Source organism: Pangasianodon hypophthalmus, chromosome 14 (assembly GCF_027358585.1).
Source record: "Pangasianodon hypophthalmus isolate fPanHyp1 chromosome 14, fPanHyp1.pri, whole genome shotgun sequence".
Lineage (NCBI taxonomy): Eukaryota > Metazoa > Chordata > Actinopteri > Siluriformes > Pangasiidae > Pangasianodon > Pangasianodon hypophthalmus.
Genome location: NC_069723.1, coordinates 86,180 through 105,163, shown reverse-complemented (window position 1 = coordinate 105,163; position 18,984 = coordinate 86,180). Strand labels below are relative to the sequence as shown.

At 37.6% G+C, this 18,984-nt stretch overlaps 1 protein-coding gene across 2 annotated transcripts in view; it reads right to left on the bottom strand.

Moving 5' to 3' along the window:
* The window catches only part of prkd2 (protein kinase D2), a 62,085-nt gene extending 44,220 nt beyond the window's left edge, over window positions 1-17,865 (bottom strand). The window contains exon 1 of one of the 2 annotated variants that reach the window (XM_026943404.3): window positions 16,853-17,865. In XM_026943404.3, coding sequence (XP_026799205.1) covers window positions 16,853-17,176 — 324 coding nt within the window. In that variant the 5' untranslated portion in view covers window positions 17,177-17,865. The remainder of the gene's footprint in view (window positions 1-16,852) is intronic. The other variant, XM_026943405.3, reaches the window with a different exon arrangement.
* Window positions 17,866-18,984: the final 1,119 nt, after the last annotated feature.

Below are 18,984 nucleotides of genomic sequence, written 5' to 3'. Positions count from 1 at the left end.
ATTGGGGAGGGTCTAAGGAATATTCTGACCAAATTTGGGCCAAGTGCTGCCAATGCTGTAGTACCACCATCAGGTCAAATTTGGGCCTAATTTGGAAGTACATTTATGATCATAACTTTTGAACTGTGTGGCCAAAATTTAAAAGGCAGGAATTGCTGCAGTTCAATGCACCCTATGACGTCAATTGCTGCCTAATTAGATTTGCCGCCATCTCGGATTTTGTCAAAAACAGTTTTTTCACTACTCCTCCTACAAATTTGGTCCAATCATCACCAAATTTGGCAAACATTATCTGCAGAGTAACCCTCACAAGACTTATCAAAAGAATTTGAATACTCTAAATGGTTTGGCTGAAACAAAAAGTTGTGAAATTTGGCACACTGATTGGGGAGGGTCTAAGGAACATTCTGACCAAATTTGGGTTTGGCTGAAACAAAAGTGAGGCTGTATCTCAGCAAAGACATTGTGCACCAACACATAACTTGGTAGGCATCTTCAGGACCATGACCTGAGGTGATGCAACAAAATTCGTGATTGTGCCACCTACTGATCAAAAGTTACAATAACATGAAAAAGATGATTACATCTAACTGCCATTTTTGCTACTACTCCTCCAAATTTTGTCCAATCTTCACCACATTGGGCTCACATCAGCTTGAGACCTGTCTGAACAAAACTTATCAAAAGGTATTTTGTAACACACTGGCAAATGCAAAAAAAAAAAAAAAAAAAAAACAGGACGTAAGCATGTATATCAGCAACGCATTTACGTACCATCATGAAAATTGATAAGTTACTTCAGGACCATGCCCTGAATGTACCCAAGACATTTTTTGACTGTGCCACCTTGTCGTCAAGAACTGTAACAACTTTCATTTTTTTCCTTATATCATTTCTGCTTTCCTGTGATTTCCTAGGAACAATTGTAGCATGTCTGTGAATGTGTGGCTCACCAAGTCTGGGTGCTTGGCCCCGGAAAATGCTGCTTTAATTAGGGGGCCAAGCACCAAAGGTGCATAGGCACCATATTGTTTTTCTGTTTTCTTCTTCTTCTTCTTCTTCTTCTTCTTCTTCTTGTTCTGGCTAGGGTGTCTATGGCAGCTCATAGAACTGTCTGCTAAAAAGTTGTGAAATTTGGCACACTGATTAGGGAGGGTCTAAGGAACATTCTGACCAAATTTGGGCCAAATGCTGCCAACATTCTAGCGCCACCATCGGGTCAAATTTGGGCCTAATTTGGAAATACATTTATGGTCATAACTTTTGAATTCTGTGTCCAAAATTTAAGAGCCAGGCATCCCTGGATTTCCTGGCTAGATACGAGTTCAATGCATCCTATGATGTCAATTTCTGCCTATTACATTTTCTGTCATCATGGATTTTGTCAAAAACAGTTTTTTTCACTACACCTCCTAGAAATTTTCTCCAATCTTCACAAAATTTTGCACGCGCCATCAGCAAACTAAGCCTCACAAAAATTATCAAAAGAATTTTGAATATCCCAAAGGATTTGCCCGTAATGGGCCAACAAATCTGATAGCGAAGCCGCCAAACAGGAAGTGAGGCTGTATCTCAGCAAAGACTTTGCACACTGACACATAACTTGGTAGGCATCTTCAGGACCATGACCTGAGTCTATGCAACAAAGTTCATGATTGTGCCACCAACTGATCAAAAGTTACAATAACATGAAAAAAATGATTACATCTAACTGCCATTTTTGCTACTTCTCCTCCAAATTTTGTCCAATCTTCACTATATTTGGCTCACATCGGCTTGAGACCTGTCTGAACAAAACCTATCAAAGGAATTTTGATATTCAAACCTGTTCTCCTGTAACTTGCTGGTAAATGCAACAAACATGATGTGAGAGTGTATCTCAGCAATGCATCTATGTTTCATCATGAAAATTGATAAATATCTACAGGACCATACCCTGAATGTATCCAAGAAGTTTTGTTACTGCGCCACCTTCTGGTCAAGAACTGTAACAACTTTCATTTTTTTCCTTATATCATTTGAAGAGTTTGCAATAAATTCACAGTTCATTTTTCTTATAATTCCCTGAAGTATGCAGAAGTAAACACACAACAACATCTGAAATTCAAGTGTTACTTCCTGTCGACCATCTTGGATTTTGTTAAAAACTGTTTTTTCACTACACTTCCTACAAATTTTCTCCAATCAACATCAAATTTGTACAATCGTCACTAAATTTGGCAAACTTCATTGTCAACAATAAACATCACAAAACTTATCAAAAGAATTTTTAATATTCCAAACAGTTTGTCTGTAATGCACCAAGGAATCTGAGGGTGAAGCCACCAAACAGGAAGTGAGGCTGTATCTCAGCAACGACATTGCACACTGTTACAAAGCTCGGTAGGCATCTTCAGGACCATGACCTGAGGCTATGCAACAAATCTCATGTCAGCACCACCTACTGGTCAAAAGTAACAATAACATGCTTAAAAATGCCATTTTTGCTACTCCTCCTCCAAATTTCGTCCAATCTTCACCAAATTTGGCTCACATCATCTTGACACCTGTCTAAATAATGCTGTAGCAATGCCACCCTGCTGCCCATTTGTTCATCTACACCTTTCCTCCTACAATCAGTGAATTCCAGTACAGTCCGTGGTCAAAACATACAAATCATGAGTGAAACTACAAATCACTCTTTAATCCCTTTGCCTAAAGTTATGGCTCTGCTTTCCTGTGATTGCTTAGGCAACAATTGTATTGTGTCTGTGAATGTGAGGCTTACCAAGTCTGGGTGCTTGGCCCCCAAAAATGCTGCTTGCAGCTTTAATGCTTCTTCTTCTTCTGGCTAGGGTGTCTGTGGCAGCACATAGAACCATCTGGTAAAAAGTTGTGAAATTTGACATATTGATTGGGGAGGGTCTAAGGAACATTCTGACCAAATTTGGGCCAAGTGCTGCCAATGCTCTAGTACCACCATCGGGTCAAATTTGGGCCTAATTTGGAAGTACATTTATGATCATAACCTTTGAATTGTGTGGCCAAAATTTAAAAGCCAGGAATTGCTGGATTCCCTGAGCAGTTTTTTCACTAATCCTCCCAAAGATTCTGTCCGATCGTCACCAAGTTTGGCAATCATAATCTTCAGAGTAAGCCTCATAAACCTTATCAAAAGAATTTTGAATATTCCAAACGGTTTGCCCGTAATGGGCCAACGAATCTGAGGGCAAAGCCGCCAAACAGGAAGTGAGGCTGTATCTCAGCAAAGACATTGTGCACCGACACATAACTTGGTAGGCATCTTCAGGACCGTGACCTGAAGCTATGCAACAAATTCCATGTTAGCATCACCTACTGGTCAAAAGTTACAATAACATGAAAAAAATGCTTACATCTAACTGCCATTTTTGCTACTTCTGCTCCAAATTTTGTCCAATCTTCACCACATTGGGCTCACATCGGCTTGAGACCTGTCTGAACAAAACCTATCAAAGAAATTTTGATATTCAGACCCATTATCCTGTAACATGCTGGAAATTGAAAAAAAAAAAAACGGGATGTGAGGGTGTATCTTAGCAATGCATCTACATATAATCATGAAACTTGATCAGTATCTTCAGGACCATGCCCTGACTGTACCCAAGTTTTGTGACTGTGCCACATTATGGTCAAGAACTGTAACAACTTTTATTTTTTTCCTTATATAATTTGTGTTTGTGATAAATTCACAGTTCATTTTTCTTATAATTCGATGGAGTATGCTTAAGTGAACACACAACAAGATCTGAAATTCAAGTGTACTTCCTGTCGACTATCTTGGATTTTGTTAAAAACTGTTTTTTCACTACTCCTCCTACAAATTTTCTCCAATCATCACCAGATTTGGCACACATCAAATGACTTGATGTGCACTGACACAAAACTCGGTAGGCATCTTCAGGACCATGACCTGATGCTATGCAACAAATTTCATGCCAGCACCACTTACTGGTCAAAAGTAACAAAAATATGTCTAAAAAAATGCTTACATCTAATTGCCATTTTTGCTACTCCTCCTCCAAATTTCATCCAATCTTCACCAAATTTGGCTCACATCATCTTGACACCTGTCTAAACTGTGCTGCAGGAATGGCACCCTGCTGCCCATTTGTTCATCTACACCTTTCCTCCTACAATCAGTGAATTCCACTACAGTCCGTGGTCAAAACATACAAATCATGAGTGAAACTACAATGGATGGATGGATGGATGGATAGATAGATAAAATATGGATAACTTAATTGATCCCTGAGGGAAACTGTTTAAAAGTAGCTTATAGGCAGATATCAGCAATGTGTTCTAGCCAAGTACACTTTATGTAACCCTGCATGCATGGATAGATCAATCATGCTCCCTCAGACTTGTATAAAAGCAGTAATTTAACTGAAACTTTATAATAAACTTGCCCAACACACAAGACATGTCTCCTGTTTTAAACTCAATATTTTCTCCTGTCTTTTAATAAAAAATAAAAATGTTCCTCGTTTTATGAATGTGTTGTTATTTAAATTAAAATAATAACTTCCAAGATAATTTTTAGAAAAACATAAAATTAAGACATTATTCTCTCTGTTTGGTCATTTTTTAAAGATAATAAAGGTAAAGCAACAAACTTCCTAAGAAAAACATTTATATCATCTTTGAAATTGTAACATAAGACTCACATACAGTTAGCTCTGAAATTATTAGTTCTGAAATTATTAGTTCACTTGGTAAATATGGGTAAAAAAAAAAGGTTATGAAATAAAATATATGTAACGTGTTTTCAAATACAAGCACTACACTGCTTTAAATATTACATAGGATGAATTCAAATATTTTGGGACAGTTTTTGAATTTCCAACTTATCTGAGCTTTCTTTCCATTAATAAAACAAAAAACCCAACACATAATACAAGGGTTATCCCGGACTACACTTCCCAGAATCCATCACCATAAACATGTTCTCAATCCATGGACTTTTGATTACACTCACCTGTTCCCAATCACACACACACATAAAAAGGACTCTCACTCACTAACACAGTTTGAAAGTTTGAAGTAAATGTTCAGGTTTTTTTTTCTTCAGTGTATCTGACAATTATCAAGCCTCATATATCTGTGTTTGTTTTTCTGATTTTTTTTTTTCAACTTTGCTAGCTTCTTGGTTTTCAATTTCAATTTCAATTTCAGTTTTGCCTTTCAGTAAAATATGCTCAACTGCAACTACATCCATTTCAGCCTCCCTTTATATGGCATCTACAAGTAGCTCACAATAACAGTTTTCTCCTAGAGAGGATGACTTTCCAATATTACATCCTGTAGCTTAAATTTTTGACCAAATTTACTTGTAAGCATTTGTTAGTTATATTTGCAACATACTGAGAAAAATTTCAGTATATTTCAAATCCAATCAAGTGATTTTATTTTTCACCAGGGAACCCTTAAGTAAGATTTCCAACCATATATATATATATATATATATATATATATAGTGTTTTACATCATAGCCTCAAGAATTTTCTATATTAAAATAAATCTTTGCTCTTATTTTCTGTTCATGTTTTTGGTTTTTTTTGCACCATTCTGTGTAAACGGTCTCTAGAGTTGGGTGTGGAAAATCCCAGGAGATCAGCAGTTTCTGAAAAACTCAAACCAGCCCATCTAGCACCAATATCTATGCCATGGTTAAAGTCACAGACATCACACTTTTTATTCATTTGAATGTTTTGATGAGAACATTAACTGAAGCTCTTGATCTGTATCTGCATGATTTTATGCTTTGTGCTGCTGCCATGTGATTTGGCTGATTAGATAACTGCGTAAATGTGCAGGTGTTCCTAATAAAGTGGATGGTGATTGTATATACTATAAAGTATATTTCTACCATCCAGGCAATCCAGCAAGCATATATATAATTTACTAAACAAAGCAAGCCACACTATGGAGGGGAGTTTCCTAAGGAGTGCAAACCACAGTGATTTTAATCCACAGAGCAAGTGCTGCAAATTTAAGAAAATAAGTTCAAACACCCTTCAGGTGGTGCTACATGGTAAAGACATGGATTTTGATACTATTAAAAAAAAAAAAATACTCTTATAAAAAGGTGACCAGCTACACAAATAATCTGTCAACCATAAAGGCTTGTCCAACCCTGGTCTGTTTTCTAAACAAATTCTGTAAAAACAAACAACTCGTGTCTGTCTGCATCATTACAAAATTCTAATACAATTTGATATGCTATTCAGTCACTTAGCCTGATTGCACCTGCATTGTATTCTCATGCCAATGTTCCTATGCATGTTTGCACAGTAGGCAAACAATAGACACTGTTGTAATCATATCTGTGCCTCCAGAGGATTTGCCTGGAAACAGCACAGCACAGTTTCTAAGGGTGCTTTGTGTCATTGAGGATTGGATTTCTCATATGGTCTTTCTTGGGAGGCTGCACCTGTTAAAATTGTGATGAATTATAAAGGCCCTTCCCTTTCTCCTTTTTGTTCTCTTATCTTCTGTTCTTTTGTCTAATATTTGGTCTAAACTTTACTCAGCTAATTCACTTGGGTGAATGTTAAACCAGTACTGCACACATCTAATTTTGTGGGTGGTATGCCACAAAGCATTGCCATTAATTATTAAGATACAAGAAAAAACACATTTCATGCACTTCTAGCAAGATACTCCTTTTGAGCACAGGATGCAGTGACCAAATTGTGTACCAAAAATATTGCCAATACTAATACTGTCTTGAGTCTGATAAGATCACAGTGATGTGGAATCCCACAGGGACCAATTCTGGGACCCATTTGATTCTATTTGCTCCCATTAATCATACTGAACAACACTGCTTACCATAGTTATGCAGATGATTTTTAAATATAGTCAGTATTTCACCAAATCATTACAAACCTAAAGACTCACTTTGTCAGTGTATGTAGCAGATAAACTGTTGGATGAATCAAACTGTTGGATCCTTCAATTAAATAAGCACAAAACAGAGGTTATTGTGTTTGGTAGCAAAGAGAACCAAATTGAGCTTGAACTTAGTCATATGAAATATGGAGCCTTTACTGGTGGAGGACCAACCCTGTGAGGTGTCATTCTGATAGAATGTAGTATGTCAGCTATATGCAATGACATATTTTATTTTCTTCCAGTACATTGTAACACTGCTTGTACATTAGAATTACTGAGAGATCCAGTATATATCCATTTAGTGGTAAGTCCCATTGCCTGGACTTCTAAAGATGTACAAGCATATTTGAGAGATCTACTTCCCCATTTTGTCAGTGTATTCTTCAATGAAGTGTAACTAATTTTATGACCATAATATGTCCATAAATTCATAATGTGAATTATTAAACTTTGTCAACTTTCCCAACCTCTTGTATTTTCAGGGCAGTTGAGCTGTTTGTTCTGACGTCCTGATGGGGTTAGATAATGGACATGATCTGTGACCAAATTATTTGGGACCTGAGCATCGTCTGCAAGCACTTACTGAGCCTTGACATAACTGCAGCACATTGCATAGCAACATATAAAGCATGAGCAGGTCCCAAATAATTAGGTCATGGTCTTGTTTGGAGTCTCTGCAATGACAGTCTGTGTGTGTTTCCCTTTCTAAACAGTGATGCTGAGGTGGACAAGCAAGCTCATGACATAGGCAGATGTCACACCTTCTGTCTCTGAGAGATACCTACGTACTCAGCCTTTGCGATCAGACAGCCTGTGTTCCCCAAACGGACACATTAAAGTCATGTGCTTCTATTTGCACATAATCACAGTTGCATGTGTGCATTTAAGGAAAACAAGCATGTAACAATTGGCATGTTACAACTGTGCAGGCTTTATATTATATTACATCCTATAATGGGCATACATTGCACAGTATAGCACAGAGTTTTAGTAAGAAATAATATGCTTGATGGCATAAAAATAACTACAAAAAAATGCAGTAAAATCTGTCGAATTCCCACCGTTCTGCAGTTCTCTGCACTACTGTGCCAGTAGCACCCCTTTTTTTGAAAAGCTTCAGCTTCAATCTGAAGGAGACGGTGAGTATGTGAGTGAGTCGAGCCAGGTTTATGAAGTGCTTCTCATCTAAAAAATCAGGAAACAAATAAATCTATGTATGAATGCTCCAAAAACTTTGTTGCATAGAGGACTAGCAATCATACCTTTTATTCCTGGTTCGAATGACCATGTCTTCTAATGCTGGAAACAGAAATGTATTTGCAAGAATAGATTGCTATACATAGATTTTTTTACAGACAGCAAATAAATGTTAGAGAGCAATTAATATTCTAGCATCACACATCAGATATTTAAAAATAAGAGATTATGTATGTAAGTATCTATCCAATTATGAAATTACATACAAACATGCAGCTGTTGAAGATATCAATAAATCCACTTGAACAGGAAGCAGAAACAAACGCATTTAAGTCTAGTGGGTCAACTGAGCTTAATGGAAAAAATCTAGTGCTTTGGGGAGAATGTCTAAATAATATACATAGTTGTTCAGTAATGCTTAGGCACAATCACTCACTCTCTCGTTATAAGTAACTGATTTATCGTGGTCAGGGTCTGTCAAAATCACACACAGTGTGAGTGAACAGAAGTATCATTTGACTTGCTCTTGCTCATTTATCTGTGTTTGAAATGCAAAAATACACCCTGTTAGCCACTAGCCAGCTATCGTGAGTTCTCTAGCTAACACAGCTCAACACCAGAGTAAGGATAAAAATTTCCACAACAAGCATAAATCTGTTCAACAAGAAAAAAATTAAACTCTACCACACATGAATCTGAATTGTCCTTATATAATACTTTCACTCCTTACATATTACTTACTCACTCTCCCCAATTGTCTATCAATGTGGAATCGGGCTTCTTTTGTGCCTAAAGTTAGGACATGATGAAGTTTGACGTACACTATATGGCCAAAACTTTGGACATTTGACCATCGCACCTATGTGGTTCTTCCCCAAACTGTTTCACAAAGTCGGAAGCACACAGTTGTACAGAACGTCTCTGTGTGCTGTAGCTTTACAGTTTCCCTTCACTGGAACTAAGAGACTCAAACCTGTTCCAGCATGACAATGCCCCTGTGCACAAAGCGAGCTCCATGAAGACATGGTGTGTGAAGGTTGGAGTGGAAGAACTCGAGTGTCCTGCACAGAGCCCTGACCTCAACCCCACTGAACACCTTTGGGATGAACTGGAACACCGACTGAACCCCAGACCTCCTCGACATCCCAACATCAGCGCCTGACCTCACTAATGCTCTTGTAGCTGAATGAACACAATGATGTACTAAATGTTGTAGGTTGTTATTATTATTATTATTATTATTATGGTGGCCAGCACATTGGAAGAGCGGATAGCATTGCCAGCTAGAGGTTACTGTCTGTGTGGAGTTTTGCATGTTCTCCCTGTGTCTGTGTGGGTTTTCTTTGCGCTCTCCAGTTTCCACATACTTCCCAAAAGCACGCTTGTAGGTGGATTGGTGACTCTAAATTGCCCCTAAGTGTGAATGTGTGAATAGGTGGGTTCATGGTGCCTTGTGATGAACAGGCATACCATCCAGGGATTCCTGCCTTGCGTCCCGAGTTCCTGGGATACGCCATGACAGGCTGTGACCCTGATCAGGATAAAGTACTTACAGGAAATGAATAAATTACTATTATTAACCTCCACCGAATGCATTCATGTAAATGCTTCTGGCACAATAGGTTCTTTTTTTAATCTTTGTGTAAAACCTATGTGTGGTTGCTTTCACATTGTGGGAAAAAATAGGCCCCCTTTTAAGTTGTCTATCTTTTTTCTAATTTTCAGCCACAGTTTGCCAGAAGCAAATGTCAGTCTGGGTGTCCACTCTGTTTCTTTAAATTGATCAGAAAAAAAATTGCTAGAAGTTTGATGTGCAAGGTAGACTGCAGTGTGTAAACATTTTTAAAAGGGATATAAAGTGATATTAAGTTGGGGAGGAGTATTCTCTTCCCGGAGAGGGTTTCAAAACCATACTAAATGCCTAAAAATCGCATCCTAATGTTTAATTTGGTAATCCATCTTTTCCACTGAATCAATGACAAAACTTTAAATTGTAGAAAGTTCTGGGGCAAGATCATGAATATTATTGGAGCAATGCACAGAAATGTGTTTATGTATTTATCTGAGATGAGAGTGGTGTTGAAGCAACCACTCCTCAATCAAGAGTCACTTGTGGTCAATACCGTATGTGAATCTATAAATTTGTGGTGATTTCAACATCATGTAACCCTTCCACAACAGAAATACAATAGTTTCATGATATTACAATGATATCAAAGCTATTTCTGTTTTCCAATTACTCTTTGTCCAAGATAAATAAGTAATATAAACATGTTTTTTTTTTTTAAACAAACACTAAGGCAATTTAAGCTCCTCACTGTAACACTCCTCACTGTTTCACTGTAACAAGCCAGGTATGCTAAGTGTCTCAAATATGTTTTTTAAACCATGCACACTTGTGGACACAGCATCACCATAGGCTCACCATTGTTTACATCAAAAAAGTCCAGACTTGGAGGAGAGTTTAGGACACCATTTGGGACATGGCCTAAGAAGTGACAATAGTGGCCTTCAATTTTAATTATAAAATGATCTAAAAATATAACTATCAAAAATGGAATGCCTTCCAGTAGGCATATATGCAGCTTACTTGTTCATTTTATAATTTTTAAGCTGTATTTAAAATGAATGCTATTTTTCACAACCACTTGGGTTGAGCTGAGTAGTTAATGACATATTACTGTGGTAGCCAGTGTAAAGACAACAGTGAAATACACTCACATACACTAGACAACCATTTGGTGTGATGAGGGAATTTTCCTGCCCTTTGTGTTTCTGCATGACAGTACAAACACATTAAAGCATTACGCTATATTTAGCCTTTGAGGTCACAGTGTGGAAAATACAAGCCAGTCAACAGGAATGCCAAATATTCCTGGGCTTTCAGGTACAGTATCCCATAGGGGTGTAAAGACGCTTCGTGACACGATGCAAGGCAATGCAAAAAATTGACGATGCGCATTGTGGGAATGTGTGATTCAGTCTGTCTAACCCATAAAATATATAGAGATCGCACTGAATGATCGCTCCGGATCACAATGATGTCTTGGGATTGACGACAACTTTCCAACTAGGAATTCCAATTTGAGGGGGTGTTTTCTTTGTTTTTTCTTAGACAAAGATCAGAAATTCAGAGTTACAAGCTTTAGTTGAATGCAGCATTAGCTTAGCTTGATCAGATCTACTGGACAAGCCATGTGATGTCATGATTCCACTGAGCTAAAATAACCATAGGAAACAGATATAATAAAACATAGATGTACCCATGACATACCTTTTGTTAAATGTTTACATACTGATCACTGGTTTATACACCAAAAATTAGCAAATGACAACGTGACTTCTATATTTGAAAAATTCTGACAGAATAATTGATTGTGTTGCATATGTGCATATACAATATATTAAGGCTAAACATTTTAAGTGAAGTAAAAAAATAATAATAATAATAATAAAGAAGCATGATGCTTTTTAATCCTTTTAAAAAATAATAGCTATTCATTTATCTATGGCAGAAAGAGGCTGAATATTGCTGTTTTAATGCCTGGTTCAGTGAGTGACCAGGCATTAAACATATTATACACAATTACACACCAAACCCTAAAATAACTCATAGCCACAGTTAGGAATTCACAATGGATCAGAGAGGCATCTAACGTTGTGGTCTACCCAGGACTGACTTTCAAAAACAAAGCATCCCTTTCACTGCATGGGACTGGTAACATAAGAGGAAGGGAAATAAAGGGCACTAAAAGATCACTTGTTTTTGAAATGGGCTTCTGTCAATTAGTAATCTAATGAAAGAGGTCCTATTGCAAACTGATAGGAATGCTACGGTGATTCCATAGGACCATCACTGGACTGCCAGGCCTCTTTTTATACAGAAACAAATAGAAAAGGGCTGCCTCCACTGCCAGCAAGTCTAGTTCTTCTGGTTATTAATTTGTATGACTCAAATACCCTTAAAAATTCTTCAAAAATGAAGGACGCTATTAAAGAAAAACTATTTCAGACACTTGCTGTGACCTTGACCCTGTTTGGATCAATTTCAAAATCAAATCAGTTCATCTCCTGATTACAGTGATAATTCCACATAAATCCTACAAACATTCAACACATAACTGACATATCGCACACAGCGAGAATCTAGGATGGACATACAGACAACCCGAAAATACAATACCTCTACCACCTAGTGGCGGAAGCATAAAAAGAGCAAAATGAAGCACAATTAAAGGACAAGCATGGAAGTAGCAGCAGAGTGGAATGAAAAATACAGTGTATTAAGTGTACCTTGTGAGTGTATTTAAAAAATACACTTACTGGTCACTTTATTAGGACCAGCTGCTCATTCACACAATTATCCAATCAGCCCAGCCATATGGCAGCAGTGCAATGCATACAGTAAAATCATGCAGATACAGGTCAAGGGTTTAGGTTAATGTGCACATCAAACACCAAAATGAGAAAAAAATGTGATCTGTGACTGCGGCGTGGCATGGTTCATCCATATCTAGACATCAAAAAAACATCCAGTGAGTGACAGTTCTGTGGATGGAAATGCCTTGCTGATGGGAGAGGTCAAAGCAGAATGGCAAAACTGGTTTGAGCTGACAGAAAGGCTACAGTAACTTAACACACGGCCTCCTGAGTGATGAGACAGAAAAGAGTTCATCCTATCATCAGATCATGAGACCAAATCCTGACGATGATCCATGAACATTACCATGAATTCAGCAGGGTGGGGACGTTCCTCCATAACAATGCAAGTTCCTTTTTCAAGTGCTGTTCCACTTCCTGTTGATAGGCACATATGAGTGCAAATTTCCTCGAATAGTCAAATAGTTGATATTTATTCAGACTGACAAATGTAGCATCAAACATAGTCTTGCCATGCAAACGAGAGCAAGATAGGTCAAACTTAACTTATACACAGATACTTTGTGGTGCACTGTTACCAGAAATCTGGGTAGCAAGGTCATTGCCAAAATAATTTGTGGCCTTCTCTGTATTCACATTCTTTGGTAGTGACATTTAGTTATGAATTATGGCTCTCTGTAAACCAGTGTGCATTGTACATAGCATTAAAATATATCATAATGTTACATTTTTCACTGAAGGAGCAATTTAGAGAGAACATTTAACCTAAATAGAGGCCAATATGAGGGTCAGAGAGGATCCCATACCAGCCAATGCAATATAGAGAATATCAACAGAAGGAATTAAAAAGAAATAAAACCCAGAAGGAAGAAAAACAGAAGGAAATATTTAAACAAATCAAAGACTTATCGAAGTAATATAGCACTAGCAAGAGTGGATGTACTGAATATCAGCACGGCTGTTATTCGGCCGTGAGCACGAGGCCTCAGGTAATCAAAACCATGATGATATTCAGTACAACAGCATGATTGTGAGTATACTATTGCTTTTATACAACAGTTCTATAAAGAAGAAATTAATATCAACCAACTGACATTTCAGACATAGTATGGCCAGATATTGTATTTTTTTTCATCAACGAAAGAAGTTCCCAAAGAAGCCATAGCTGGATAGAGAATTGCATGTTGCCATGCAACGCAAAGACTAACAGCCCGTAGTAACTGAAGTTCAGCAAGATGTCTTTTCTGGTTTATGCCTGATGTGTTTTGCTGTCTTGTATCAGAATTTGCTGTGTTTGTGGTTTGTTTTCTGGTAATTGGTTGTGTTTTTGGTTTGTTAATGTGTTGAACAAATTGGAGCCTATGTTACCCCAATATCCTGAGGATTCTATGTAAAGGTGGCTTTAAAATGTATTTTCCTAAACTATGCCATGGAGATTTCCACACAAAAAAATAGTGAGGACCTACATTACTCTCACACTGATGTTACCTTAGTGCAACAGAACCTGTACATACTCTGCACATATCCCCTTACAAACAAAGTAATTACAAAGTGAGCTGAGGTAGATGTTCTTATGTCTGACATGTCATTTGGTTCTCTTTTATATACATAGGATGAGCTATATGGGGCTTTGTGGTGTTTGTTTTGCTCAAACAAGTTACCATTACTGTGATTAGCTTTATTAGTGAATACAAATATTATATATATGAAGTGTGCATGGGCAAGACATTCCTCTGAAAAGGAGCAATTTAGGGAGAATGGCATAGGGGGTGCTTCTCATTTCTTTAATTTCTTTCATTGTTTTCCTTCTTGCTTCCCTTTCTTGCATCTTAGGTCCTCCATCAGAATATGTGGTGGAAGTAAACAAGTAAACAGTGTGAGATTAGACATCATTGCCCACTGAAGCATCGCTTTAAAGCATTGTTACTATTGATTGCCCAAATATATCGCATATGAGATCAATATAATAAACTGATTTAATTAAATCATTATGCCATGTCTAAATTATAGGGACCCTTCATGGAAAATGAGCAAGAATTATTGTATCCTGCATTGAATAATAGTAATTTCTCTTACTTTATGTACTACAGTTTTGTTGTTCTACAATTTTACAATGTTCTACAATACATGAGTTGATTGTCATTATTTGACTAGTTTTAGACTCCATCTACATAATAACAAGCTGTTTGGAAACTGGGCAGAAAACAAGCCCTTCCCAAAAAATGCAACACCAGCACTTTCCAAGCATCATTTTGCAGCAACTAAAACTGGCATTATGTGTTGTGGTCAGATGATACCAAAATACTATTTTTTTTTGCCCATGCATTTCATCAGTATGTTTGGGAATGTCAGTATGTTTCCTTCTTGCAAGGAAAAGCCCCCGTATCTACTGTAACTGCTTTGGGGCTGTATTGTGATAGGTGCTCTGAGGCATTATCAATTCTGTTAAGTAGGATATTTTAACCCAAAACCTGATTGCCTTTGCCAGGAGGTTCTGACTTGGTCATAGATAGATATTTCAACAAGATGATGAAACAATCGGTCCACATTGTCAAACCTAAAAATATGGAGCAAACAAAAAGAACATGGTGCTTGAAATTTTCAAGCAATAGTTTGCGATCCCTCTACGAGGGTTTTCCAATCGTGTTACGCATTACAGCAATAGTGTTGGTATTCTCTCTAGGATAGGTTTTCCCCTATTTCAGTTGCGTACAGCGTACAATTCATAACATAGCTGTTTGAGTCACATCAGTGTCTTGTAAGTTTTGTACATGTAGTATATAGCACATGACTAACAATTTTCATACTCAAGTTATGTTATATTACATCTAGTTAGTAAGCTAGTGGATAGGGCTTTTTCATCCTGGAAAAGACCACTCCCTTCAGGAAAAAGGTGATCAGTAGTGATTTGCAGTGACCCATCCCTGTAAGAGGATAAATGGACCCATACCATGCCAGCAAAATACCCTCAAACATAACCGCCAGCACCACTCCCTTAATGTATGACACAGATTCATATGCCCACTTTGTTAGGAATATAGTGTAGGGTGATTCAGCTGACCATTATTTTATACTTATCTGTAAACCAGTGTCAATGATTTTTGCATCACTGAACTCCTATGCACTGCAACCCTAACAGTCACCTGTTCCTCACGTATCACATTAATGCACAAGCATTACAGTCACAAGCACACTGAATGTGTGCTTTTGACTACAATTTCCAGCCCTATTTACTGATGGCTTTCCCTAGATCTAAATGCAGATGTCTCCTTTAGTCACTGAAACACTAGCCTGTTGAAAAGGCTTTGTGACTGAAGCTCCTACCCTTTGTGCCCCAATAATGAGCCCTCTTTCAAAGTCATTATGTTTCTCCACTGATTTATTAAGCTTTTTCCTGTACAGATGCCAAAATAACAAATGTAGTTTTCGTTTATTCAAGCCTATATAATGAAAGAAATTTCTACCCTTAGTTCATTGATATACAACATGTCCCATGACTTTTAATAATGTTTAAGAAGAGACATGACTGCCCAATTTACACCATACCTTGTACTACTAAAAAGAAATTAAAGGTAATTTGTGAACATAGTTAATGAATTAAAAAAAATATATATGGAAATTGTAAAGAATTTCAAATAAGTTAGTTACTATAATAATTAGCTTTTAATAAATATATACTTGTCTATTTCTCTTATTATAGCAAATGTCATAATTAAAACAAGAGAGGCACAACCCTACATTCAAATAATAATGCCACTTTATTCTGTAAAGAGAAGTGAGTGCCACATGTGTTTGCAGCCCAGTGGAAAAATATCAGTGGAACAGAGGGAGCTGTAGAATGAACAGAGTAAGAAGGCCCATGGTTTCAACTAGTGTGCTGGAGTGCAGTCAAAACAAAAACAAATCTAATTAGACACAGGAACACAATAGTTTTTTGTTCAGTTGGAGTAAAGAAAATAAGCAATTTGTTTAATTTAAAATGTCTTTGCTGCTACATGGGACGTATCTTAAGTCGTATGTCGCACACAGCTGAAGATGAATGGTCTGAATGTTCAGAATCACCAGAATATAGAAGAACTAACACAGCTATTCTAAAAATGTGCCTCAGTTGTGAGAACAGCCACAAGGAACACAATGTAAAATTCATGTAAAGCTTGTGTTCAGATTTAATTTTTTCATCTAAGTTGAAGAATTATTTTATATACCCAAATCCATGGATTGTTACATGAACAATATAATTCCCTAAACAATATAAATGGCGGACAGATCCTCTCTTTCATGGCAGCCACTTGACAAATAGGTGCTTTTAAAAAAGCATGTAATAGTTTGTGTGATGAATAAAAATATAATTGGAACTCACCTTTTGGTCCACGATGGAGCAGGCGATCTGTTTGACATATGTAAGATCCGCTGTTTGAGGCAGAAGCACTGACTCTCGTGTCAGTCCTATCTGGATAATGAAAGACACTCCAGCTGGGGGGGGAGGCATGACAGACATATTGGTGCCACTGGGCCCTTGGGAAAGCCCTGTCTCCACAGCAGGGAAGCCTTGTGTATAGACAGCAGTCAATGAAACTGGTGTGGCATGCTGTGTATCCACAGACCCAGGGGGAGAAGAACCACCTGGAGCGAAGAACACCTGAGATAGGGGTGCCGAGGGCATTACAGGGCTGCTATTGGCCATCCTGAAATGTTAAACCCAGTCAAATAGTGGAGCAAGACCAAGGGGCGTGAGGGAGAAAGAAGTACACAGACAGGCCAACACACAGTTCACTCACTCAAATTGTTGCAATCCTGTTTGTGGAGCTCTCCCAACACAACGCGAAAAAAAATATATATATAAAGTATGACTTGTAGTTTCTTCTGTTTTCTTCACAAAATGCTTTTCATTTCATAAAGTAGGGAGACAATGAAAATAGATAACTAAACTTAGCTTCTAAACAGAAAGCCTGCCTCCTCCTCCTCACCCTAAGGCTCCCCCTACCTCTTCCTGTCCTGCTCTTCTAAAGCTGCTTCGAGAAGGAGAAAGTCCAAACTTCAGCAGGAGACTCACAATAAGAAAAAAGAAAAAAGTACAACAAAGATTAAAAGGAAAAAAGAAATGTCGCATAAGCTTGTCCAAACAAGATGGCTTCCTAATACAGGAAATAGTGAAGGCAAGAGAGAACGCCTGGTTAAGCTTGCTTTGCAAGTTGAACCGTTTCGGTTTCTTGTCGAGTTGAGCTAAACAGTACAGCCTTGAGAATTTGTAGACACTCCTTCTCTTGTCTCCACCTCAAACTGCCTATGCTTGCCTGAGGAGGAAGTGAGGCAACAGACAGTGCCCTCAGCCAATTGGCTGGAGTAGGAGTTATAAAGGGGCCTTTCTTGTTCCTTACAGCCTCATCTGCCCCTCCTTCTCTTTAAACTCACTTGTTTGTTTTTTCTTTTTTGTGTTTTTTTTTTTTTCACTCCCCCACCCCGGAAAGGGCCTGCCCTTCTTTATTTATCTTGGGGCTCACAAACAATGTATACTCTATCTAGAACTGTGTGTGTGTGTGTGTGTGTGTGTGTGTGTGTGTGTGTGTGTGTGTGTGTGTGTATACCTCCCTTTCCGTGTCCCATTTGGCAATCCCTGTGCCTGTGTAACCACATATTAGCATTCTTCTGTATTCAGATTGTGGACAGTTAAGTCAATGTGACGGAGAAAAGGGAACTCCACATTGCTGTTGCTGTAATGGGCTAGGTTTCACCTCACAATGGATACAGAATATGCAAAGTGAATGCACAAAGAAAGTGCAAGTTATTTAAAAAGAAATACTGTTTAGGGGTTATTAATTATGATTATAAATCATTCCACTTCTATAACTATATGCCAAAAAGTCATGCAGTGCTAAGTGTGTTAAAAGGAACTTGAGTATAAGCATCATTAAAGTTTTAAGTTTCCTATATCAAACTGAAGTTACCAACTTTTCAAAAATGGAGACTTGAATGTAAACTGTCTTAAGGCTATCCAAGAAAGAACCTTTTCATTTCCTTTGCTAGACGACATAGAAATAATGATAATATGGTCCCTTTACTTGGTTTAAAAATTGTCAATCAGGAGAGGGGTGCAAAAGAATTTCCAAAACATTAGATGCACCATGGAACACAGTGAAGGTGAAATTGGTAAAATCTTACCCAAAAAGACTGCGTGCTGTATTAGAAGCAAAAGTTTCTTAATAAAGTATTAGTTAAGGGGTGAGCACACTTATGCAACCAGGTTATTTTCCTAAAATGTTTCTATATGTTTTTTACTTAGATTTTGTTGCCTGCTATATCACACTGTGTTGGAACGTGATTCATTATTTCTGAGCATATTCACATGCCCTGTTTTAAAAGGGTATGCACACTTATGCAACCAGGTTATTAAGTTTATTTTCTTCTTCTTTTAAAACATTTCTATTTGTTTTTCACTTGAATTTTGTTGGTTGCTATTTCACATTAAATGTGGAAAATGATCTGACATGACTT